General features: G+C 46.4%; 1 protein-coding gene across 1 annotated transcript; it reads right to left on the bottom strand.

Moving 5' to 3' along the window:
* Positions 1 to 9239: 9239 nt before the first annotated feature.
* On the bottom strand, positions 9240 to 24849 carry ERGIC2 (ERGIC and golgi 2). Its single transcript, XM_075602278.1, has 13 exons — positions 24628 to 24849; positions 21874 to 21982; positions 20714 to 20760; positions 20565 to 20635; positions 20211 to 20251; positions 19984 to 20085; positions 19774 to 19869; positions 12454 to 12509; positions 10521 to 10619; positions 10240 to 10337; positions 9821 to 9983; positions 9628 to 9707; positions 9240 to 9349 (listed from the first exon to the last, which is right to left on the bottom strand). The coding sequence occupies exons 1-13, from the start codon at positions 24731 to 24733 to the stop codon at positions 9284 to 9286; spliced, it is 1134 nt and encodes a 377-aa protein (XP_075458393.1). The 5' UTR covers positions 24734 to 24849; the 3' UTR covers positions 9240 to 9283.
* Between the last annotated feature and the right edge of the window lie 323 nt (positions 24850 to 25172).

Here is a 25172-nt window from a genome sequence, read left to right as displayed (position 1 = left end):
TGTGTGTGTGATGTATATTTATATCGCACACGATACTAACCGAGGATATGTACACCGGATCGAGTCACTAATTGTGTGTATGTAACGCTGTGTTTGTGTGTGCGCGTGTATCTTGAGAAAGGTCTCTTAAAGCAGCCCTCCAGTTTTCATTTGTAGTTTTATTTTGAATTAGTTATAGGAATGAAGCAGGGGGCTTCTGGAGCTGAACTACGTTCATTTCAGCTCTGGGGTCCCCCTGCCTCCCGATATATTTACCTTCGTAGGGTTTGCCGGTATCTCCTTCATGTAGCAGCTCCGATGGGACGGTGGGGCTAACATAATGACGGGTTAAATGTCCTGCGTCTTGCGGGCGAATAGGAAACCGAGACGTCAACCCTTGCGGCTCCCTATTTGCCCGCATGATGAAGGACATTTAAACAGGACGGCATTACCAGCCCCCCCTCGTAACCCCCCCCCCCTCCCCTACAGGGCTAAGTATCTCAGGAAGCAGGGGTTCCGCAAAGCGGATATTAACATAGTTCAGCTCCGGAGGGGATCCCCTACTTCAATCCTGTAATAAAAACTAAAAAATAATAATAATAATAATAAACAAAGAAAAACATATAAACCTGGAGTGCTGCTTTAAAGAGACCGAATTGTTGATGCTGTAATCCAAAACCCACTTGACTTTATTTAATATCCCTGTGTGTCCTATCACCTATAAGTTTATATTTCTATCATTGTTAATGCACCCAGGCTGTTAACTGGATTTTCGGGAGCGCTGCCCGTATGCATCGTTTTTTAATAATAATAATAATAATATATATACAGTTGTGTGAAAAAGAAAGTACACCCTCTTTGAATTCTATGGTTTTACATATCAGGACATAATAACAATCATCTGTTCCTAAGCAGGTCTTAAAATTAGGTAAATACATCCTCAGATGAACAACACATGACATATTACACCGTGTCATGATTTATTTAACAAAAATAAAGCCAAAATGGAGAAGCTGTGTGTGAAAAACTAAGTACACCCTTACTGCTTCCATAGGAATTAAGATGCCAAGTAGCAGACAGGTGCTGCTAATCAAATGCCCTTGATTATTAGCAAGTGTGACCACCTCTATAAAAGCCGAAGTTTTAGCAGTTTGCTGGTCTGGAGCATTCAGGTGTGTGTTAACACAATGCCAAGGAGGAAAGACATCAGCAATGATCATAGAGAAGCAATTGTTACTGCCCATCAATCTGGGAAAGGGTTATAAGGCCATTTCCAAACAATTTAAAGTCCCTCATTCTACAGTGAGAAAGATTATTCAAAAGTGGAAAACATTCAAGACAGTTGCCAATCTTCCCAGGAGTGGACGTCCCAGCAAATTCAGCCCAAGGTCAGACCGTGCAATGCTCAGAGAAATTGCAAAAAACCCAAGAGTTACATCACAGACTCTACAGGCCCCAGTTAGCATGTTAAATGTTAACGTTCATGACAGTACAATTAGAAAAAGACTGAACAAGTATGGTTTGTTTGGAAGGGTTGCCAGGAGAAAGCCTCTTCTGTATTGGAGTATTGCATTATTGGAACCTTTTGAAGTAGCCACACCTGAAACGACTCGTGAAAAGGCTGCCCTCGTCAAGTCAAAGTCATACCCCTTATCCAGTAGGTTCAATAGATTTGTCAGTCTCGTGCACAATCTGTCTCATGCCCTTCATGAGGACCCCAGGGTCACATACATTTACAAATTTGAACACTGTTTTAGCTACAATGCTAGGCCCACAATTTAAAAAACAGACTGCTGTCCTCTCTCCCAGGAGGTGCAGACATCAAGGACTTATCAGTCTGGTGCTTGAGGAAATGCAAGGCTTGTCTAAACCTGCTGAGGCTGTATCACCCAACCCTGTTGTTTCTCTAGCTGCTAGTGCGATTTCAACTCCATCTTCTAGTCCCAGTCATTAAGAAGCTAAACAAAAAAACTCTCCACTTTAAAAGTAGTGACACAGTGAGATCATCCAGCACGTGGTCAGTCTATGAGGAAATGGCAGAAGATGGTGCTGGTGGTGCTTCAGATGCCTACTGAGCAGCAAGCATGGTGGAGGACTATTTTAAAGATAAAATAAGACTGAAGATTAAGGGCAATCCGTATACACACTGGGTTGAAAAAAAGGACCATTTGGCAACCTCTTTTCAGAGTGCTGTGCACCTTTAAGCTGTCTACACTCTAGTGCAGGACTGGCCAACTTCAGTCCTCAAGGGCCACCAACAGGCCAGGTTTATAGGATATCCCTGCTTCTGCACAGGTGGCTCAGTCGTTCTGACTGAGCCACCTGTGCTGAAGCAGGGATATCCTGAAAACCTGACCTGTTGGTGGAGTTGGTCACTCCTACTCTAATGCCTACTCTGACACTACCCTGAATATTTAGCACTGCTGCACGAATGGCTCGTGTGTGTCGTAGGTGGCTGCTGCCGAAGATGTTGAGAGGTCGGTGTTCAATAAAATGAACAACCGCCTATTTGATGAAGGTGGCACACAAAAAACAACACTTTCAAGAGGATTCCAGTTCCACCGGGAACGAGTTGATAATCTTAAGTGATGATGATATGGACAATCAGAAGATCTGGAAAAGGAGTGAGTCTAAGCACTAAGCACACTTTGTGTCACCTTTCAAGCTACAGTACGATTTATCATGACATATACAGACTTACTAATCTCTCCCTATAGATTACTTCCATGTACAGGCATACCCCGCATTAACGTACGCAATGGGACCGGAGCATGTATGTAACACAGGCATACCCCGCATTAACGTACGCAATGGTACCGGAGCATGAATGTAAAGCGAAAACGTACTTAAAGTGAAGCACGACCTTTTTCCCACTTATCGATGCAAGTACTGCACTGCAATCGTCATATACGTGCATAACTGATGTAAATAACGCATTTGTAACAGGCTCTACAGTCTCACCGCTTGCGCACAGCTTCGGTACAGGTAGAGAGCCGGTATTGCTGTTCAGGACGTGCTGACAGGTGCATGCGTGAGCTCCCGTTTGCCTATTGGGCGATATGTCCTTACTCGCGAGTGTACTTAAAGTGGGTGTCCTTAAACCGGGGTATGCCTGTACTCATTTGGGGGATGATATATAGGGGTCACTCATTTACTGCAGTTGAAAACTTGGGGTGTTTCTCATCATATCTTTTTAAAATAATTTAACATAGAGGGGAGGTGAAGGGGGTGAGGGTTGGGTGAAGTGGGGTGAGGGGAGGTGAAGGCCGCTCACTCACCCGTCCGGAAGGTCCCACGTGGATCTGAGGCGGGAGGCAGCTTGTTGTGGCCGCTCCCCCGCTGTGTCCCGGGCACTCGCTCCCCCGCTGACTGTAGCGGCGCCGGGGGGGGGGGGGGGGGGAGGCTGAAAGCGCGGGAAACACGGGGAGAGGAGGAGGTGCGCGCGGGTGTGGAGGCTGATGTTCGGGGAGGAAGAGGCGGAGGCTCCGGGACCGGTGGGTATGTGAGCCCCACCCCCCGGGTTATACATGCTGCTAATGTACACCCCCCCCCTACTGTGTGTGTGTGTGTGTGTCCCTGTGTGTGTGTGTGTGTGTGTCTGTGTGTGTGTCCCTGTGTGTGTGTCCCTGTGTGTGTGTGTCCCTGTGTGTGTCCCTGTGTGTGTCCCTGTGTGTGTCCCTGTGTGTGTCCCTGTGTGTGTTTGTGTCCCTGTGTCCTTTGGCCCTTCACTCCGCCTCAGGCCTATGAGAGGTGTGCGGGGGCGGGCCAAGGGACCAATCAGATTTCCCCTAGGGACACCGGACATCCAGGCAGGCAGGCAGGCATGCATGCATACAGTGCTTTCACTAATCTAGTATAAGATATATATATATATTTTTTTTTTTTTTTTAATTGTTGATTTTATCATTATTTGAAGCATTTTTTAAATGCTCTATGTTTTTTTTCATACTTATTTTAAATGTTTGCCATAATTTAGCAAAAAGCCAAAGCCAAAGCCATGCAAATTCAGCGTAAGTAAAAAAAACACAAATCGAACAAACAAATTTGTTTTTAGAACGAAAACCATATACAAAAGCAAGACACTGAATTGTTTTAGGACCAAGACGAAAACACAACTGAAAGAGCCCATCCTTAACGCTAGCACCCACAGCACTCAAGTGAAAAGAACCAGGAGGAAGTGTGTCCTGGATCCCAAACACATGCAGCCATGACACATGTATCACCTGCAATTCTTTAGACCTGGATAACATTTTTCTCTCCGAGATCTCAGGTCAAACATATCCTATGAACCATTTTATAAACGGTAGGATATCCTGTTATTTATGTGATTGCGTGTCCATGTCCCTTACCACATGTAGGGAGGACAACGGGTGTCGTTTTAAATAGTCCAAAGTGGCTGTTGTCTCTGTTTTCAGCCCAAAATTCCCATCGCCTTCAATGGGGATTTTTAGCTGAAAAGTGCCCAAATGGCCATTTCGGACAATATAGAATAAGGCCCTATAAACACTAAGGGGTGCTATGATTTAGCAGGCCTGAACCCCCATCCAAATGAGAGCATCTTTTTTTGTTGTTGTTTTAAGATTTTTTTTACATTTTTGTTTGAAATGGGGTTATTGTTCCAGGCATTTTATATACAAGTATACCTTTATACTTTTATATGTTGAAAAAATATCAATTGTATGTTTTCAGATATTTCTTTATCTTTTATAGTTGGTTTCTCATTGTCAAGATGAGATAAAGATAGGCTTTTGGGAATTTTAATTATTTGAATATACAAAACAGTGTTTGCACAGTTATTACGAAATATATTTTCCATGACCTCTTGATATAATGTATATTTTTTTATACCATAACTACGTCAATATTGGCTAATGTATGATGAAACCCCTTTGCTATATAGGCATTCCTAATAAAGTATGTATCCAGGCAAGTAAAGGGTTAAATTGGCTATTTATGCATTCTTTGGCCGAGGGGAGAGACCCATCGAGGGGGCTCAGTGTATGGGGGGGGGGGGGGGGGAGACCCAGCAAGGGATTGCACCATGGGGAGAGGCAGAGACCCAGAAAGGGGGCGCACCGTGAGGGTAGAGGAAGACCCCAGGGAGGGGGTGGGGGCATGGGGAGAGAGGGAGACCCAGCACAGGGCACACTGTGGGGAGACCCAGCGAGAGGGCACAATGTGGGGAGAGATCAAGCACGGGGCACTCCGTGGGGAGGGAGAACCAGCGAAGGGGCGCACTGTGGCGAGAGAGGGAGACCCAGGGAGGGGGCGCAACATGAGGGAGACCCAGGAAGGGGCACATGGGGAAAAGTCACGGCCCCAGCGTGGTGCCTATAAGGAGTGTACCCTTGTGCTTGTTACCAAGAAACAATCTAGTGGTGTGTGTGTATTCTATGTTGTACTCATGTACTTTATACAAGGAGGTGGGAAAATGTACTTGGAAAGTGGCAGCTTTACCCTGACTTTCTCGTCGATTGGACTGTGGCACTAAACTGACTTTTTATATAACTCTAACATTATTTATCACCACACAGAATGAACGCTCCAAAATTCATATCCGTGTCCGAGGGCATTTAGATTTCTTTTAGTTTCTTTATTTACGATCGCTTTCTGGACGTGTGGAAGTGCTGATGCAGCTGGTAGAGGACTTGCACAACATAGCGTCCACAAGTGATTACGTCCCAGAAAACAGACCCACACGAAGAGACATAGTATGGCCACTGGAAGGGGCAGATACCACTGCTATACCATAGACCAGGGGTGCTCATCTCCAGTCCTCAAGCCCCCAACAGGTCAGGCTTTCTGGATATTCCTGCTTCAGCACAGATGGCTCAATCAGTCCCTGCTTCAGCACAGGTGGCTCAGTCATTGACTGAGCCTCTGATTAAGCCACCTGCACTGAAGCTGGGGTATCTGGAAAATCTAACCTATTGGGGGTGCTTGAGGACTGGAGTTGACCACCCCTGCCATAGACTGTGTTAGATAACCTATCTTCACATCACCTGTCCCGTCAAATTAACTGTTGCAGAAAGGCCCTTCCTTTGTCTGTACAAATGCCCCCACCCCTTTTCCAGTTTAAGTGGAATTGGTTTAGTCATCTACAAATCATGGCGTTCTCCAGGGATAAACCAATGGATAACATAGGCTGATGTACAGTAAACTTAGAAGCCAGTTTGACCCTGTGAAGACCGAACTCCTAAGTGACCTGGGACGTTTAAATGACTGGATCGGCAAACACGCCACAAAAGTTCCTTTGACCACCCGATCTTTTTTTTATATTACGTTACCCAACATGCACCACTGCATCCCGGACCCATTATCTCCAACAGGCTCCCTATGCCAACGACTGTTCCAGTTTGCGGATTACTTTCTCCACTCCTGTGTCAGCTACCGCTGTGGAATTAGCACTGGCTCCATGCAATTTATTAACTTGGTCCGGCACTAGAATATTACTGTACAACTACTTCTTGTGATTATACAGGTCTCCAACGTATCCATGTGTATATCCCACAGTGAAGGTATAGAGGCGGTTTGTGAACTTCTAGGTAAATCAACATTACAAAGATGCTCAGGTAGACTTTCTTGTATCACACAAATCAGTTGACAAAAATTACTTCTAATGTGAAACAAAATACGATCTACAACTGACACAGCCCAAGCACACACACACAGTTGCGAAAATAAATCTATTTTCAACAACACACAGAACCCCAGCAAGCTCTTTTTGGGAACCCCTGAGCCCCCACAATATATATATATATATGTATATGTGTCAAAAGGGAGTGCTATTGAGCGTGGCATATGTATACAACAGACGACAGAGAAGCCCAATGCTACATCCAACATGACAGAAATACACAGTACAATAATTATATATTCTCTTGAAAAAGGGTCATTTAGTTTAACCCTTTGGCCAAAGCGTTGTAAGCTTGCGAGCCTCGTCAAGGCAGACACCTGTTCGCAAGGCCTAACACTACCAGATAAAATACTAATATACCTCTATTAGGATTAAAATTCTCATTTACCTCTATTAGGAGGGAGAAAGACCACAGTGGGTCTATATCCAGCAGAATGAGGCACTTGCAAACTAGGGAAGTGGGCTCAAAACCTGGGAAGGAGGAGCCACTAACCTCCACCAGCTGGAACAGCTGAGAATGGGTTAACAAAACACAGAACCCCAGCAAGCTTTTTGGGAACCCCTGAGCCCCCACAAAATATATACAAGTATATGTGTCAAAATGGAGTGCTAATGAGTGTGGCATATGTATACAACAGACGACAGAGAAGCCCAATGCTACATCCAACATGACAGAAAAACACAGTAAAATACTTATATATTCTAGTATTAGTATTTTATCTGGTAGTGTTAGGCCTTGCGAACAGGTGTCTGCCTTGACGTGGCTCGCAAGCTTACAACGCTTTGGCCAAAGGGTTAAACTAAATGACCCTATTTCAAGAGAATATATAAGTATTTAACTGTGTATTCCTGTCATGTTGGATGTAGCATTGGGCTTCTCTGTCGTCTGTTGTATTTTCAACAACTACAGGTTTACACCACACATTTACAAATACTCAGTGCATATTAACAATAACATTTTCATGAGTTGGTCGGGTACTGAAACAGACCTACAGGACTTCTGCTGACCTTAACACACTTGAGATCCTGATGAGACTTTATGAACGCAGATCCCTGTACCCTCCAATACTATGACATTCTTGTATGGAGACTTCACGGGAGGTTCTCACCATCGTTCTTCAATAGGCCAATAGACAAAAACACCCTCTTAAGTGCTGGCAGATTCATCCCCTCCTTCCAGATGACAAGAATCATCCAAATTGTAAAGTGACTCCTCTGCTCGCCCCAAACAACTGCTGGCGAAGGGCTATACATGTTTTCAACAAGGCTACAGTAAATCTGAAGTTAAATCCAGCACTGCCAAAGCACTGTTACAAGGCCAAGAAAAATTGCTTAAACACCACCATAGTGAAGAGATTTGCAGGGATCGGGTTGTTATTTCCAACCTGTACAGATAAACTGTACCTCTGTGGTTGTGAATAGTTCAATAAGCAAACACTGGAATATGCTATCCAGTGACGAGTAGTAACAGCAAGTGTTTTGTATCCAAACAAAAAAAGGTTGATTTAGAGGGGCCGAAACCTGTAACCATCTGATCCTGTAGAGACGTACATGCTAGCGGGGGCCCCCTCACCCCCCTCCCCTCCGACTGCTACAAGTGCCATGGTTGTGTCAATTGGAACATCACCACGAGCAAGAAATTTCACTCCAGTAAAAAAAAAAAATCTTTATTGAGCAAAGACTCTCGTGCACCTCGTGTTCCTCATCAAATGCCGATGTGGACATGGCAGAAAAATTGAACAAGGAACAAATGGTAACCCACTGCATTCAGTCAGCCTACCATGATGCAAAACCTGATCAGCAAGGCCGAGCACTTTTTACTCATGGGGCACACGGTTGCAGAACTCCAGCACATGCTATGAACAAGTCTTCCGCTCTCCAGGACGCGATACCATCTCGTCAGTGTTGCCACATCGAAAATGCTTGTGGATATGTACATTTCAGACCGTATAACTTGGGAGTTTTAAGCTTTAATCCCTTACTATCTGGCCTGGCATGTCTTTGATCGCTGCCGACTACTACCGAATGGACCTGGACACACCTACCGTACGTACATCCAATGTCATCACTTTATTAGACATGTCCCTGTCACTGATCAAATAGAGGAACGCCTGTGCCATTCCTGAGCGAAGTATGGATTAAACTGCCCTGGTCCTCGACATAACATGGGCTAATATGTGTTACTTAGATATACTGCAGTGAGTGATACAGTGGACATTGGTACTTAGGGTTGGGAAGTATCCATGAGTTCAACGCAGAATCCTATGCCCTAACTAGTACCACTCTATTAGTCCAGATGTTCCCTCTCCTTTCCACATGCTCAGTTTTTTTGACCATACATCCCTCAGAAGCACAATACTATATACTTCATCCAGCGCAGAATAAAAATGCCTGTCTGATTCCTATACCCCACTGAGACAAAAGTTTCCTCTACCTCTTTTCTGACCAAGATCTGATCAAAAGCAGCGTAGGACTCAGAGTTCTGTATAAAGTGTGAATTTATGGATTAGCTCTACTGCCCCATTGAGCCCAACGGGGTACTACCTTGATAGCAAACTGGGAAGTGATCCATTCTATGGGGCAGAGCAGCGGGGCACGGACTTGCACGCACAGGGCCAGTATGTAAAATCATTGGGATTGTTTATTGTAATTAAAAGTCTCTGCCTTCTAGAGTACGTCCGGGGTGGGGGTCACAGCACAATGGTTGTGGGAGACACCGTTCACGTGGTCAGCCTGGAAAACGAAGAAAAAAAAAAGGTCAAAACGTGGCAGACACCGGACACCACAATGTGGTAAAACATCACCCCCTGCAACATGCTTATGGCAAAGGGTGAGCCACAGCAAGACAAGAGATGGAAACCGGATCCATGGAGGGGCAGGGAAGAGAGGTTGAGAGACGGCCACCAGTACAACCAAGGGGGGATATAGAGATGTGCACCAGTACCACAGCACAGGGTGTGTAAACAGAAAGGGCAGACACAAATACCTGCCCTCGCATATCACACACTCACCTCATGGCGCCCATAAACGCCGAGTTTGAAACGGCAGCAAACCAGATCCACAAAGAACTCGGCCAACCCGTGAATCATCCCTGGAACGAGAGGACCGTTATATATACACATGTACAGCACCCACAGTATATTACACAAGCATCCATTTGCATGTATGCACTCACACAGCTGACGTTCACAAGCATGGACTCACCCATGGTGGTGAAAATCCCCCCGACGATGCCACAGAGTCTGACCAGGAACTTCCACCAGGGCATGTGATCCTCTGTCACGGTCACCATCAGGGAGCTGATATCATACTTCATGAAAATCCCCGACACGCCATGACTGCCGGTGGCATGATTTATCACACGCTCCTGAGGGATGATAGAAACACAACGTGATTTATCACACGCCCCGGAGGTGTGATATGTGCCATTTGAGGAGCAGACTTTTTGGACCAGTGGTCTCTTCTCTCTGTCAACATACATTACGGGCAGTGGAAACAGAGCATGCGTCACAGGTCACTTTTGTCAGTCCCTCTGTTGCCCTGCGGCGTGAGTGACATCTCTGTGGGTCATGTCCAGTATCAATGTGTCACTTAATCTTGCGGTCAGGATGTCACCGACTCACCCTCTCAGTCACAGAGAACTGATGAGTGTCGCACAATATCCTGCGCGTATTCAGCTTCGTCGGGACGATGGTGAGAAAGTACTGATACATCTGGTTACCTAACAGAGGAGTGTGAAGGGTGAGAAGCATCAGAGAGGTAAATAAATAGCAGCTGGCGAAGCGGTTAAGACCAGCCAGGGATGGGAGACTAGGGGCAGGGGCGCACGGGCGGGCAAGAGCTGGGGCAGCCGGTAGTGCGCAAGGGGTGAGGAGGGGGAGGGAGCGTGCGATAAGTAACTCACTGTCAGAGGCTATTTTTTCAGTCCCATCCAGGGGGTTGATGATCCCTGGCAGGAGCTCCCCAAAGGACAAGTGATCGATTCGATGGGAGAAGTTATAACCTGCAGCGAAGAACAGATGGAACAAGACCCAAGCTCACAATGATTAACACAGAACACACCTGTATTGCACGTTATAGCACTCATTTAGATTGTGTTAGGGGTGCGCAAACTGGGGGGAGGCACAAGATTTTCTAGGGGCGGGGGGGGGGGGGGGTGGAACCGTTACAGGAGGATACCGACAGGGAATCACACAGCAGCCCTATGTAGTAGATCTGTACAGTCCATCTACACACCCCATATCTTCCCCAGGACGGGACATGCTAGTGGTAAATATGACAGGTATTCCATTCATTTCAAATGCTAAACACCAGCCCCACCTGGTGGACAGAATGACTGGGACAGGCTCCAAGGAGAAAATGTCTTGCTCAGAGTGACAAAAGCCTTAATTAAGATAACAAGGAGAACGCGCCAAGATCATGGAGAGGGTGGGGAGGAGAAGGAAAGGGCCCGCCAAGAACATGGAGAAAGGAGAGGAAATCAAGGCAAAACCATATGGGGGTGGGGGGGGTGTGGGGTGGAACAAAGGATGGCACAACATAACTCCTATGGGGAGAGAAGGTTGCATCAAGATCTACATACAGCTTGTAAGGGAGCGTCAATGCACATGTATGTGGATGACAATCTTATATACACACAGCCCTCGCCTCTCCGACCTTGGCATGTACGTCGGTTTGATTTTTTTTTTGAGACTTGAAAACTGGATTTCCCAAAACAAACTGTTTCTAAACACTGACAAGACTAACAATGATATTTGGGACCAAGGCTAAATTTCTAAAGCTTTCAGTGACTGAGCTCGAAATCAGAACCAACTCTAATACCATCCTAGCCCCTGTCACTGGTTTTAAATACCTGGGCATATGGTTTGACTCCTATTTAACATTTGGGTTGTACATGGATACCCTGACATCCAAAATCTAAGCCAAACAAGGTGTACTTTATAGGAACAAATCCTCCCTAAGCCAGTTGGTCAGAAAGCGCATCGCACATCAGATGCTAATGCCAATTATAGACTATGGGAACATAGTATATGGCTCAGCACCTCAAACTAGACACCCTCTACAACTCAAAATGACGCTTCGTTCTCCAATGTAACTACTGTACAACACACATCACTACAAAATATTCAAAGAACTAGCTTGGCCATCACTTGAGTCTAGGCGCAAAGTTCATCTCTCCTGTCTTGCCAACAAATACTTTCTGGGCAAGCTACCCGTCTATCTGAACGAGCTCCTCACCCCTACAGCATGCAGCACTTATCCTCTGAGATCTGACTCCAAAAGACTGTTCATGGTCCCAAGGTTCAGCAAAGTATCCGGCCGCTCCTCCTTCTCTTACCGTGCACCCGACAACTGGAACAATCTACCGGAGACTCTTACAGCCGCCACCAGTCTAAGTTCTTTCAAACTAAAGCTGTCTCACATTTTTATCTGGTCTGTAACTGTTACATACGCCTTTAACATATTTTGAACTGTTCATACAATGTCTTTATATATAAGGTAAAACCCTTATTTACTTTTAATGTAAACCATGTATCTGTCATCATAGCTCTATGCCCAGGACATACTTGAAAATGAGAGGCAACTCAATGTATTACTTCCTGGTAAAACATTTGATAAAATAAATAAATATGGGGTTGAAGAGGAGACGACGGCAAGGTAATATGGCAGAGGAGAGGATGCCATGACACTCCTGTGGAGAGACCACACCAAGATCATGTGGAGGGGTGGGGCGGAAGGAGAGCGAGGAGGAAGAAGTGCACGGTAAGATCATGGGAGAGGGAAGAGCAGCTGAAAGAGGGAGAGAGTGGGAGACATACAGACAGAGACTGACTTACTGTCGTGGCTCACGAGAGCTGCCAAGTGTGCGTGACCCCGAGGGTGAGGAATCGCTCTGCAGCAGGAAAAGAAGAACATGAAATTAGAGCAAGCAAGAGAAAAGGGGGGAATGGAAGGGAGTGGGGAGTAGAAAAGGGGAGGACATGTGCACCCAGCAGGAGACTCGTATATGCTATATTACATTATACACCCCACAGAGAGGTCCCGTATATGCTATATTACATTATACACCCCACAGAGAGGTCCCGTATATGCTATATTACATTATACACCCCACAGAGAGATCCCGTATATGCTATATTACATTATACACCCCACAGAGAGATCCCGTATATGCTATATTACATTATACACCCCACAGAGAGATCCCGTATATGCTATATTACATTATACACCCCACAGAGAGGTCCCATATGTGCTATATTACATTATACACCCCACAGAGAGGTCCCGTATGTCCTATATTACATTTGTTTTACTCACCGCAGAGAAAACCCTGTATGTATGCAATAGGTTTTTGTTTTTTTTGTTTTTTACTGTTTATTTTGAATTTTCAGACTAAAGATAAATTAAAATAAAAACATTGTATAGTGTGGAAGGGTCTTTGGTAATTTGAACACTTAAATACTTGATGTGGGCCGAGTTCCACTTAAACTGATTTGCAGGTGTTCAGTCATTTCTCTGCGAAGCCTCATGCTCAGGGCATTGGATTTTTAGTTATTCATTTTATAAAAGGCCATAAATAAATAATACTTTGGCCCTGCACTCCCGATGTGGGGTGTTTTAAAGTAGAAGAGTTTAAGGTGTTTCACAGAACGCCGAGTATCTGTATAACGAGAGCTCCCACACACCGTCACAGGCTAAAGTTTTCTTCCAGGAACAGTTAAGTAAAAAAAAGATGATTTTTGACCATTTATTGAATATACCAAAAAGATCAACTAACAAGTGTGATCAGAAATCTTTATCTAAACAACAACCAATCCCAAATCTATTCAATTTCGTGCCATATGTAAATTAGATGGTGTAATTGTTACCTCCCCTTCAGTGATATAATCAGTCTAGAAAGCAAACATGGTCTTTTTCTATATAGTAGGGATCCCAAATATGATATATATATATATATATATATATATATATATTACAGTGTTCGACAAACCTATACATTTGCACGCCCCGGGCGAGTGGATTTAACATCGTGGCGAGCTCCTATTGGCCCAAGCAGGGTACTAGGTGGCGAGTAGATTTTTTTGTTCGGCGAGTAGATTTTTTGGTGATTTGTCGACCAATATATATATATATATATATATATATATATATATATATATATATATATATATATATATATATATATATATATATATATATATATATATATATATATATATATATATATATATATATATGTATGTATGTATGTATGTATGTATGTATGTATGTATGTATATATATATATATATATATATATATATATATATATATATATATGTGTATATATATATATAAATACAAACTGAAGGAGAGTTTAATATACACATATCCAAACAAAGCAATGATCTACAATTTAAAATCTATATACTGTATTTTTTAATTTTACAAATAACTTCCTAGCCAGTAATACAAGTCTATATTTCTGAAGCTTACATTTTCAAATAACCTTTAGGTGAGATGTATAGAATGTGTGAGATATATAAAGAATCTATAAGGATTTCTGCTTCTCTATTAGAAATTTAGAGGGACTTTGTATTTATTACTTAGTAGCAATTCTAATTATGATTCTATATTAATTGGAAACATAAGTTATTAATTGTATTGATTCAATGCACCTATTCCAGTATATATCATTGTTAGAATAGAGGGCATACGGTGTAGTTAATTTTATTAGAGGAAGTATGAAGAGCGGATCACCCAATTATGATCAAAGGCCTCTCAGAGTGCAACTTCATTTGAAACACACACACTTTTGTGATTTTCATATTATATTTATGATCATTGTCTCAGATTAAGATCACGTTGTAAATGCTCTATTATATATAGATCAGTTCTTAATTATAATCTACAAATAAGTGGGGGTTAGTCAATTCATACTCAACTTTTTATCTTATGTTTATATTTGAACTTTGCTTATATAGTGAGACTGTGGAACAGTGGTTTGCAGAAGTATTTGCCCCCCCCCAACAATGTCACATTTTGTTTAATTACAAATAATGTGCGCAACGGTTTTGAAACAAACTTTCTATTTTAAACGGCACAACTGTAGTGGTTAAATTGAACATCGTTATATGAGAAAGAGGTTAAATGTCAGCAAAGGAAATGTACAAAATTAAATGTATTGGGTGCATAAGTATTCAGTCCCTTAAGTCAGTACTTGGTAGAAACACCTTTTGCTGTAATTACTGCTATGAGTCTTTTTGGATAGGTCTCTACTAGCTTTGCACAGTAGGTTGGTGATATTTTTGCCCATTCATCATGGGAAAATTGATCCACTTCTGATCATGGACTGCAATCTTCAAGTCTCACCATAAATGTATAATTGGATTCAAGTCAAGACTTTGATTGGGCCACACAAGGACATTAATACTCTTGTTCAACCACTCCAGCAGTGTGGCCTAGTGCTTTCGATCATTGTCCTGCTGAAATGTGGATTTCCTCCCCAGTGTCAGAGTCCTGGCTGACTCAAGCAGGTTTTCCACAAAAATTCGCCTGTACATTGCACCATTCATTCTCCCCTCTATCCTGACAAGTTTCCCAGTCCCAGCTGAAGAGAAACATCCCCATAACAATATGTTGAATCTTCCACATCTTAATGAACTTCACTGTGCCGAGAAGGATAATCAGCGCCTTTGACATTTTCTTGTACCCATCTCCTACTCCAGCGGTGCGGGACAGGAGATTCTTCTGGGGGGCGCGGGTGGTTGCAGAGGCCCCGCCCTCTTCCCTCTGGCATTGAATTTAATGCCGGGGAATCACGTGAGGCCCCTGCAACACTCCACTTACCTTGTTTCAGCCGGCAGTGTGACATGTCGCCACGGCAGCGCGGCGGGGGCCACGTGACGTGACATGCGTTAAATGACACCGCGGGTCATGTGACATGACCCCTCAGCATCATTTGACGCATAATTAGATGCGGGGGGTGGGGTGGCGACCGAGGAGTGAGCAGATAGGGGGGGGGGGGGCGCAGGGAGTTTGCACTAACTGCGAGTATTGTATTGATAATTGACAGTGTAATTGAGAGGACGTTAGAGATCAAATATATATATAATTTTATTATTTTTTATTTTGTCTGTAATAAATAATTTGTATTTTTTGGTATACCTAGAGTGCCTATTTGGGGAAGGGAAGGAGAGAGGTAGATCAAACAAACTTGCACTCTGAAAGGCCTTTGATCATAATGGGTGATTATTGGAAAACCGCTCATCACACTACCTGCAATAAAACTACATTGTAAGCCCTCTATGCTGGGTCCAGAGGGGTACAGTGTACAAAAGATGTAAGGAGTGCACGATCCAATAAGGAGCAGAGGGAGGACCCAAGTAGTAAAGTACAAATTTATTGTGTCATCAAGACATTAAAATCCAACGCATTTCGAATGTGCTATCGTTCTTTATCAAGGATAACATACTGTGTAATCAGTTCCTTTAAATACCCTCTACCTGTAGCCCCATTCGCGCTAAAAGGAATTGCGTCATGACGTCATCACGTCTGCGCATGCGCCAGCCGATGACGTCACCATGTCCGCGCTGAGCCTCGTCATCCTCAATGAGGATGTCTTTAGAGGGGGCTTCTGTGAGTGTCCGCAGGCGTTCTGAGGCGCAGGGATTTTCAGCCAACAGACTAAACTGTTTCTCAGCCCGCTGTCGGCTGAAAACACCCAACCAGCGTGAAGCAGCGTCATGACATCGGAGCTTCGCGGGCTATTGGCCCAGCGACGTCACTGCCCCACCTCCCGATCGCGAACGCTGGCTCGCCTGACAGCCCATGAAATCGCTCCTGACCGAGCAGGCGAGCCTCAGTGTCAGCGCGGAGGAGCGTGGCTGGGCCCCTCTATGGACTCAGCCTAACAATGATATACAGGTAAACCCCGTTATAACGCGGTCCTCGGGGTCCACCCCGAGACCACCGCGTTAGTAACGGGGTCGCGGAAAAAAAATGGCCAGCGCATATTCACCCCGCGGGACAGGAGATGGGAGCGGGGATGTCCCTCCGGTCCCCGCTTCCCCCTGTCACCGCGTGACAGGCCGCGGGACAGGAGATGGGAGGGGGGATGTCCCTCCGGTCCCGGCTTCCCCCTGTCACCGCGTGACAGGAGATGGGAGGGGGGATGCCCCTCCGGTCCTGGCTTCCCCCTGTCACCGCGTCACAGCCCGCGGGACAGGAGATGGGAGGGGGATGCCCCTCCGGTCCCCGCTTCACCTTCTCCCCACCGTTGTCCCCGCTGCCTGCGCAGGAGGAGGGGGGGGGGGGGAGCGGGTGTTGGTGCTGGTGTGTGTGTGTGTGTGTGGAGTATGCAGTGTGCAGTGTGTGTCAGTGTGAGCAGTGTGTGTGCAGTGTGCAGTGTGTGCAGTGTGAGCAATGAGCAGTGTGTCAGTGTGTGCAGTGTGAGCAATGAGCAGTGTGTCAGTGTGTGCAGTGTGAGCAATGAGCAGTGTGTGTCAGTGTGTGTCAGTGTGAGCAGTGTGTGCAGTGTGAGCAATGAGCAGTGTGTGTGCAGTGTGTGCAGTGTGAGCAATGAGCAGTGTGTGCAGTGTGAGCAATGAGCAGTGTGTGTGCAGTGAGCAGTGTGTGTGCAGTGAGCAGTGTGTGTGCAGTGAGTTTTTTTATTTTTATTTTTTTAAACGGGAGCCACGGGAAAACCGCGTTATAACCGAATCGCGGTATAACGAGGCGCGTTATAACGGGGTTTACCTGTATTTCATGTTTCCAATTAATATAGGATCATAATTAGAATTACTACTAAAGTAACAAATACAAAGTTTTTCTACATTTCTAATAGAGAAACAGAGATCCATATGAAGTTATTCGCAAAAAATGTTTACATTGTAAATCATTTTGTGTGGATGTGTGTATTAATCACTCCTTCACACTAATATATATATATATATATATATATATATATATATATATATATATATACACACACAATAGGGACCACATAGTATCCACACACACTTTTAGTTATGCTACTAACTCTCACATTTCCACACCCACCCACACCATTTATATCCGCTCCCACTCCACACACACACCTTTTGTAAAGCACTGTATATACTGTGGGCTCTCCATTCATGTTAATTCACACTGATACACATACACACTCTTTTATCACTTGCTTTCAGGAACCTTTTGACACCTCCAGCCATAAAACACATCCACACCGAGCCAAATTCGAACAAGGTGGGAAAGAGGCTGAGAAGCGAGATGAGAGGTTTGGTAGGTGGCAATAATACATCAGGGAAGAGAGCGATTTTAAACTCCTGGGCCCTTGTCTTCTTTGGAAATTACTTTTTATGGCACATAGCATTTTTATAAGAGGAAGGAGACCAGAAATCATGTTCTTAAATCATTTATATAGAAGTACTTCTCCCCAAAGACAGGGAGAATATGCAGAATACCCAATGTCATGCACTCGCTAGACTTTCCTCATAGGCAGATTCTGAGTGGAGCGCACCAGAGTAGCTAAGGAGCTGCAGAGTTACTGATCTTCAAGCAGCACAAGCAGGGAATACCCACCCCTCCCATCCACTCACTGTTTAACCACAGGACGCAGGATATTAACACCTTCAATACCTAACTCTGCAGCCTTAGCAAAATGGTGGCACTCATACTAGCAATCCATATGGTCCACCAGGATTGTTGGTTTATTACTCCCATAGGGCTTTTGCATATTCACCCTGTAGCCCTTACTCTTGGGCTGCACACAGATATGTCGGTATATACTTACAGCTTACCAAAGCAGTACTTTGACCACATGCATGTTAACTCTGGAGACAATTTATTATAAGCATATACAGCTATTCCTGCAAAGCCTCCGACATAGTTTACCTCACAGGGGAATATGACAGACTTACCTGTATGGGTAGCACTAAGTACTCGGTACCATCATGCCAGAGTTAAGGTATGACTGCCTACCAGAGATAATCTGGCACATACTGAAGCTGTATTGAGCGCTGCCTTTAAGATTATTAGCCCAATTATAGAATCGCAGGGTGACTCTGGACAACACTCCGCTGAGTGCTGTCACCTACAGCTTAAGAGTACTTTAACCCTTTGTGGTTATTAATAGTGTGGACTTTATCTCCTATTGCAATACACCTCCTAGGCGTTTTTATACATTTTTGCCCCAATTATTTTTAGTTTTTGTTAGTAATAAATTATTTTAACTATATCAACCATACCACTAATATCTCAGAGGTCATCCCATATTATCTTTACTACACCGTCCATATGGTGTCTCGAGTGTATGTCTGAGTTTATTCAGCTACATTCTCCTTTCACTTGATAGTCTAGCGAGTGCATGACATTGGGTATTCTGCATACGCCCCCTGTCTTTGGGGAGAGGTACCTCTTCTATATATTCACATAACCCTAGTTCACCCAGACTATTAATTACGATGGGAGAGCGGGGGCCCGTTTTGCTTATACCTCAAATCATTTAGCAAAATGTGTGAGTAGTAACGAGGAATGAAGATTTTTTTTAATTATTTTTTTTAGAATATCGATGGGAAAATCCATCCGGACTTGGGGGTTCTCCAGTTCTCAAGCGCTTTGATTGCCTCAAGAATTTCAAGAGAATCGATTGGTTTTTCGAGAGGTGTAATATCTAGGGGTCAAGCTTGGGGAGTAGACAATTAGAAAATAATATTTTTTTTTATTTTTAAAAGTTTTTATTTTTTACTGGAATTGATTTCAGGACCAGAGAGATTGTAAAGGGATTTGTAGTAGTCTGTAAGGGTATTGATCGTTTTAGAATTATAAGCAAAGGAGCCACGTGTTGGGTGCATACATATAATGTTATGTGTAGCACCAACGGTGTAAAGACACGCTTTACCAAATAACAATATAGGGGAAATAAAGTAAAAACAAAGAGGAGCTGAAACTGGCATATAACATTAATACACCCCAGAGGGAGACCCTGTATGTCCTACATTACATGACACCCCACCCTACAGGGAGACTCCTTATGTCCCATATCGCATGAACAATGCACCCTACATAGAAAAACCCTGCTTGTCCTATATTGCATTACTTATATGCTCCAGAGGGAGAACCGATGTATATTACATGTGTTATACACCCCACAGGCCCTTAGTAGAAGGACATACTTGCCCACAGTGATGTGAAAGTTTCCAGCCACTTTATTGATGTCAAGGTATCCGTGGATCCTGCAGGCGCTGGGTGGCTGAGAGTTGGAATCTTCCCTGTGAGAGCGAGAGCAGAGCGAGTCAAGGTGGCATTCATTCTCTCCACTTGGTGTTTTCTATGGGGTAGTTAGGGTTGGGGGAGGTCAGGGGTTGTCATCTCCAGGCTCTCACCTGGGAGGCAGTGCAGTTACCGTGTTCCTCATTGCGCTCTTGAACAGTAGATCCTGGAGAGACAGCTCCTCCTGCAGCCGGCTCTGTATCTGCTGCAGCATCCTGTGGACAAAGCAGATAGGTGTTCCCCAGTCACTGTGCAGAGGGACAGACCATCACTCCCGGCCTAACATTGCGCAAACAACAAACAGAACTCCCCTCCCTGGCATGTGTCCCTTCTCTCATACCTTTGCCACTGCCTCTGCTGAGGGGACAGATCAAATATCACCTGCAGAGAAATAAATCATCAGGAATTCAATGTACACACTTGAACACCACCAAGTATACAGGAGAGAGGCAAGTGAACTTATCTGTCTTGCCCTGTCCAACCATTTCACTCACTGGCAACCTGTACCCTCCCCAGTAGACACCAACGCCACTGCCATACCATCCCTTTCAGACACCCACAACTCTAGCTTTTCCCTCCCTGTTGGATACACACTTCAGCTGCCCATTCCCAATCACACTAATGAACCCAAAGCAGTCAGTCTTAGCCTGCCATGTCTGATAAGTGGTGTCTGCAGCTGGACAGACATTCTCACCGGCTCATACACCAGCTTATCGGACGAGATGACCATCGTCTCGGCCAAATCCAACACATCAGCACCGACATCTGGAGAGGAAAGAAGACATTACAACAGCTCAAAACCAACTGCAGAGTTCGACCTGGCTGGGAAGAGGAAATACTCACACTGACACCTCATTGCCACCGTGATGTCTATGTTCAGCCGTAATTTACTGAAAGACAAGAGGAAGACGTTGATCGTGAGTATGATGGATGCAACTTCTGGGGAGGACTCCTCATATCCTATAATGATTCTGACACCACCCACCTTACCACGAATCTTCCTGTGATGCTACAGACCAAAGTTTAACAACACGTACCAGAGCCACACAAGAAGGGGAGTGACACAGCAGGGCATAGGACTACTAGAGGGGGTGGGGCTGCAACATCCCTTTTGCCTGTGCACCATATGCATGGATATGCGAGGCCCTTTTGAAGGCTTATGGTCGCACATGTTGCCCACGACTGCTTTAGGTCCTAACAAATGTTTAGGAATTCAGAAGATCACTCCTTATGCATGAAGTTGAACGGGCGTTTATCCATCTGTATAGTCGTACAGCGTTACGTGCAACGAGGACAGAATAGTGAAAAGACAGCTACCCCAGTGGCCTCAACCAATACAGATTCACATACCTACGGTTACAGCTAGGCCTACCACTACAGTCACGCTTCAGACATACAGCCCGGGACAGAAAGCAGACTGCAGTTGTGCTGCCACGTTTAGTACTGCAACTTCCCCAGCAGCCTGATAATGCAACAGTGAGCCTCAGCCATGACCACACTCACCCGAACAGGTCATCAGTTGGCGCCACCCAAGAATTTATTTTTCATCTCTGCAGCAGGTAACAGAAAGGCAGCACCATTTTTACAGACCTACAAGCATACCACTATGGCAGAACCCAGGCCATCAGATAATATTACTCTGTCTACGGGCGCCGAGACCAACATAACCTCAGCAGACACAGGAAAACATTAGGCCCCAAACGGACAGCTACATTGACACAAAATGCTTGTCAAAAATATGAATCTGAAAGAGACGAGTATCGTCTGCTGCCAACTACTGTCAGAAATATTAACGGTCCCTGACAAGGACAAACGTAGAGGAAAGCTCGCAAAAACGAGACCTGCACGCTGAAATATGGGTAATACAGTCGGTAGTGTGCTGGACCTGCCATCCTCTCCATGTTACTTGGGCCAGAAAAAGGCAAAAACGTATCACACACTAAAAAGGAGTCAGGTGGGGAGGACACAGAATAATAAAGGGGGGGGCGCACTGTTAGAGTCACCTGGTGAAGTCCTTGTCCACCTCATACTCGTATCGCATCCACGTGTTCCGATAAACCAGGAATTCCATCACAGTTAGAAGAGCCATCACCGAGAAGGCAAGCAGAGACACTACAGAGAAGGGGAGAGAGCAAGGGGGCAAAGGGTGACACGGGTGACATGGGGAGAGAGAGCGAGGGGGCAAAGGGTGACACGGGGAGAGAGAGCGAGGGGGCAAAGGGTGACACGGGGAGAGAGAGCGAGGGGGCACAGGGTGACACGGGGAGGGGGCACAGGGTGACACGGGGAGGGGGCACAGGGTGACACGGGGAGGGGGCACAGGGTGACACGGGGAGGGGGCACAGGGTGACACGGGGAGGGGGCACAGGGTGACACGGGGAGGGGGCACAGGGTGACACGGGGAGGGGGCACAGGGTGACACGGGGAGGGGGCAAAGGGTGACACGGGGAGGGGGCAAAGGGTGACACGGGGAGGGGGCAAAGGGTGACACGGGGAGGGGGCAAAGGGTGACACGGGGAGAGGGCAAAGGGTGACACGGGGAGAGGGCAAAGGGTGACACGGGGAGAGGGCAAAGGGTGACACGGGGAGAGGGCAAAGGGTGACACGGGGAGAGGGCAAAGGGTGACACGGGGAGAGGGCAAAGGGTGACACGGGGAGAGAGCAAAGGGTGACACGGGGGGAGAGCAAAGGGTGACACGGGGGGAGAGCAAAGGGTGACACGGGGGGAGAGCAAAGGGTGACACGGGGGGAGAGCAAAGGGTGACACGGGGGAGAGAGCAAAGGGTGACACGGGGAGAGAGCAAAGGGTGACACGGGGAGAGAGCAAAGGGTGACACGGGGAGAGAGCAAAGGGTGACACGGGGAGAGAGCAAAGGGTGACACGGGGAGAGAGCAAAGGGTGACACGGGGAGAGAGCAAAGGGTGACACGGGGAGAGAGCAAAGGGTGACACGGGGAGAGAGCAAAGGGTGACACGGGGAGAGAGCAATGGGTGACAAGGGGAGAGAGCAATGGGTGACAAGGGGAGAGCGCAAAGGGTGACAAGGGGAGAGCGCAAAGGGTGACAAGGGGAGAGCGCAAAGGGTGACAAGGGGAGAGCGCAAAGGGTGACAAGGGGGAGCGCGCAAAGGGTGACAAGGGGAGAGCGCAAAGGGTGACAAGGGGAGAGCGCAAAGGGTGACAAGGGGAGAGCGCAAAGGGTGACAAGGGGAGAGCGCAAAGGGTGACAAGGGAAGAGCGCAAAGGGTGACAAGGGGAGAGCGCAAAGGGTGACAAGGGGAGAGCGAGAGCGCAAAGGGTGACAAGGGGAGAGCGCAAAGGGTGACAAGGGGAGAGCGAGAGCGCAAAGGGTGACAAGGGAAGAGCGAGAGCGCAAAGGGTGACAAGGGAAGAGCGAGAGCGCAAAGGGTGACAAGGGAAGAGCGAGAGCGCAAAGGGTAACAAGGGAAGAGCGAGAGCGCAAAGGGTGACAAGGGAAGAGCGAGAGCGCAAAGGGTGACAAGGGAAGAGCGAGAGCGCAAAGGGTGACAAGGGGAGAGCGCAAAGGGTGACAAGGAGAGAGCGAGAGCGCAAAGGGTGACAAGGGAAGAGCGAGAGCGCAAAGGGTGACAAGGGAAGAGCGAGAGCGCAAAGGGTGACAAGGGAAGAGCGAGAGCGCAAAGGGTGACAAGGGAAGAGCGAGAGCGCAAAGGGTGACAAGGGAAGAGCGAGAGCGCAAAGGGTGACAAGGGAAGAGCGAGAGCGCAAAGGGTGACAAGGGAAGAGCGAGAGCGCAAAGGGTGACAAGGGAAGAGCGAGAGCGCAAAGGGTGACAAGGGAAGAGCGAGAGCGCAAAGGGTGACAAGGGAAGAGCGAGAGCGCAAAGGGTGACAAGGGAAGAGCGAGAGCGCAAAGGGTGACAAGGGAAGAGCGAGAGCGCAAAGGGTGACAAGGGAAGAGCGAGAGCGCAAAGGGTGACAAGGGAAGAGCGAGAGCGCAAAGGGTGACAAGGGAAGAGCGAGAGCGCAAAGGGTGACAAGGGAAGAGCGAGAGCGCAAAGGGTGACAAGGGAAGAGCGAGAGCGCAAAGGGTGACAAGGGAAGAGCGAGAGCGCAAAGGGTGACAAGGGAAGAGCGAGAGCGCAAAGGGTGACAAGGGAAGAGCGAGGGCGCAAAGGGTGACACGGGAAGAGCGAGAGGGCAAAGGGTGACAAGGGAAGAGCGAGAGGGCAAAGGGTGACAAGGGAAGAGCGAGAGGGCAAAGGGTGACAAGGGAAGAGCGAGAGCGCAAAGGGTGACAAGGGAAGAGCGAGAGGGCAAAGGGTGACAAGGGAAGAGCGAGAGCGCAAAGGGTGACAAGGGAAGAGCGAGAGCGCAACGGGTGACAAGGGGAGAGCTCAAAGGGTGACAAGGGAAGAGCGAGAGCGCAAAGGGTGACAAGGGAAGAGCGAGAGCGCAAAGGGTGACAAGGGAAGAGCGAGAGCACAAAGGGTGACAAGGGAAGAGCGAGAGGGAAGAGCGAGAGGGCAAAGGGTGACAAGGGAAGAGCGAGAGCGCAAAGGGCTACAAGGGGAAAGAAACATAAGGCACTGATAGAGGAAATAGGTGGATTGGCAAGGGTACCATTCCCCATCCCACACTTCTCGCCCACTGTCCCCCCTCAAGAAGCTCCAACCCCAACCCCCCCCCCCCCCCCCCATATTACACCTCACTCCCCTCTCACGGTCCCCTCTAAGTATCCTTTTCCCCAGTCTCCTCTGGGCTCCCGCCCCCCTCTCACCGGTCCCCCTGGTCGCTGATGTCTCCACGTAGCTCTCAGGCACCTTGGGGAACGCGTCCAGCTCCTTCACCAGGCTCAGCGCAGCCTTGCGACTCTGGCGCCTCATTCTCCACCCAGCCCCTCTCCCCCCTGCAGATCAGAGACCGACACACCGGTATATCCGGGGGAGCACGGAGCGATATAAGGAAATGCACGGCAACATCAATTCCGAAATGACGTCCCTTCCTGTTTCACTAAAGCTCAGATGGCTGGCATGTTGGTCACATGACATAACCCATAGCCGCCATGTTTAATAAGGGCAGCTGTGCCAGCACAGTGCAGGAGGCCCTGATGACTGACGCATTGTGTGATAGAGAGAGAGCGATATATATATATATATCTATATACTATAGATATATATACTATATATATCTATATACTATATATATACTATATATATATATACTATATAGATATATATAGCCAGATTGTAACTGGTATTGTATTGTTTGTAATTAGTATTTTATCTTATGCATTAGTAAAGCCTTTTTTACAGTACTTCACCA

Source organism: Ascaphus truei, chromosome 5, assembly GCF_040206685.1.
Source record: "Ascaphus truei isolate aAscTru1 chromosome 5, aAscTru1.hap1, whole genome shotgun sequence".
NCBI classification, from domain to species: domain Eukaryota; kingdom Metazoa; phylum Chordata; class Amphibia; order Anura; family Ascaphidae; genus Ascaphus; species Ascaphus truei.
Note: the sequence above shows the minus strand (reverse complement) of the source record. Positions and strands in the feature narration are given on the sequence as shown.

Coding starts and splice junctions, on each gene's coding strand:
- ERGIC2 (XM_075602278.1), bottom strand. CDS start 24,733: ATGAGGCGCCAGAGTCGCAAGGCTGCGCTGAGCCTGGTGAAGGAGCTG. Junction 21,983..24,627: donor ATCAGCGACCAGGGGGACCG/GTGAGAGGGGGG, acceptor CCTTCTCTGTAG/TGTCTCTGCTTGCCTTCTCG. Junction 10,620..12,453: donor AGCTCTCGTGAGCCACGACA/GTAAGTCAGTCT, acceptor TCTTCGCTGCAG/GTTATAACTTCTCCCATCGA.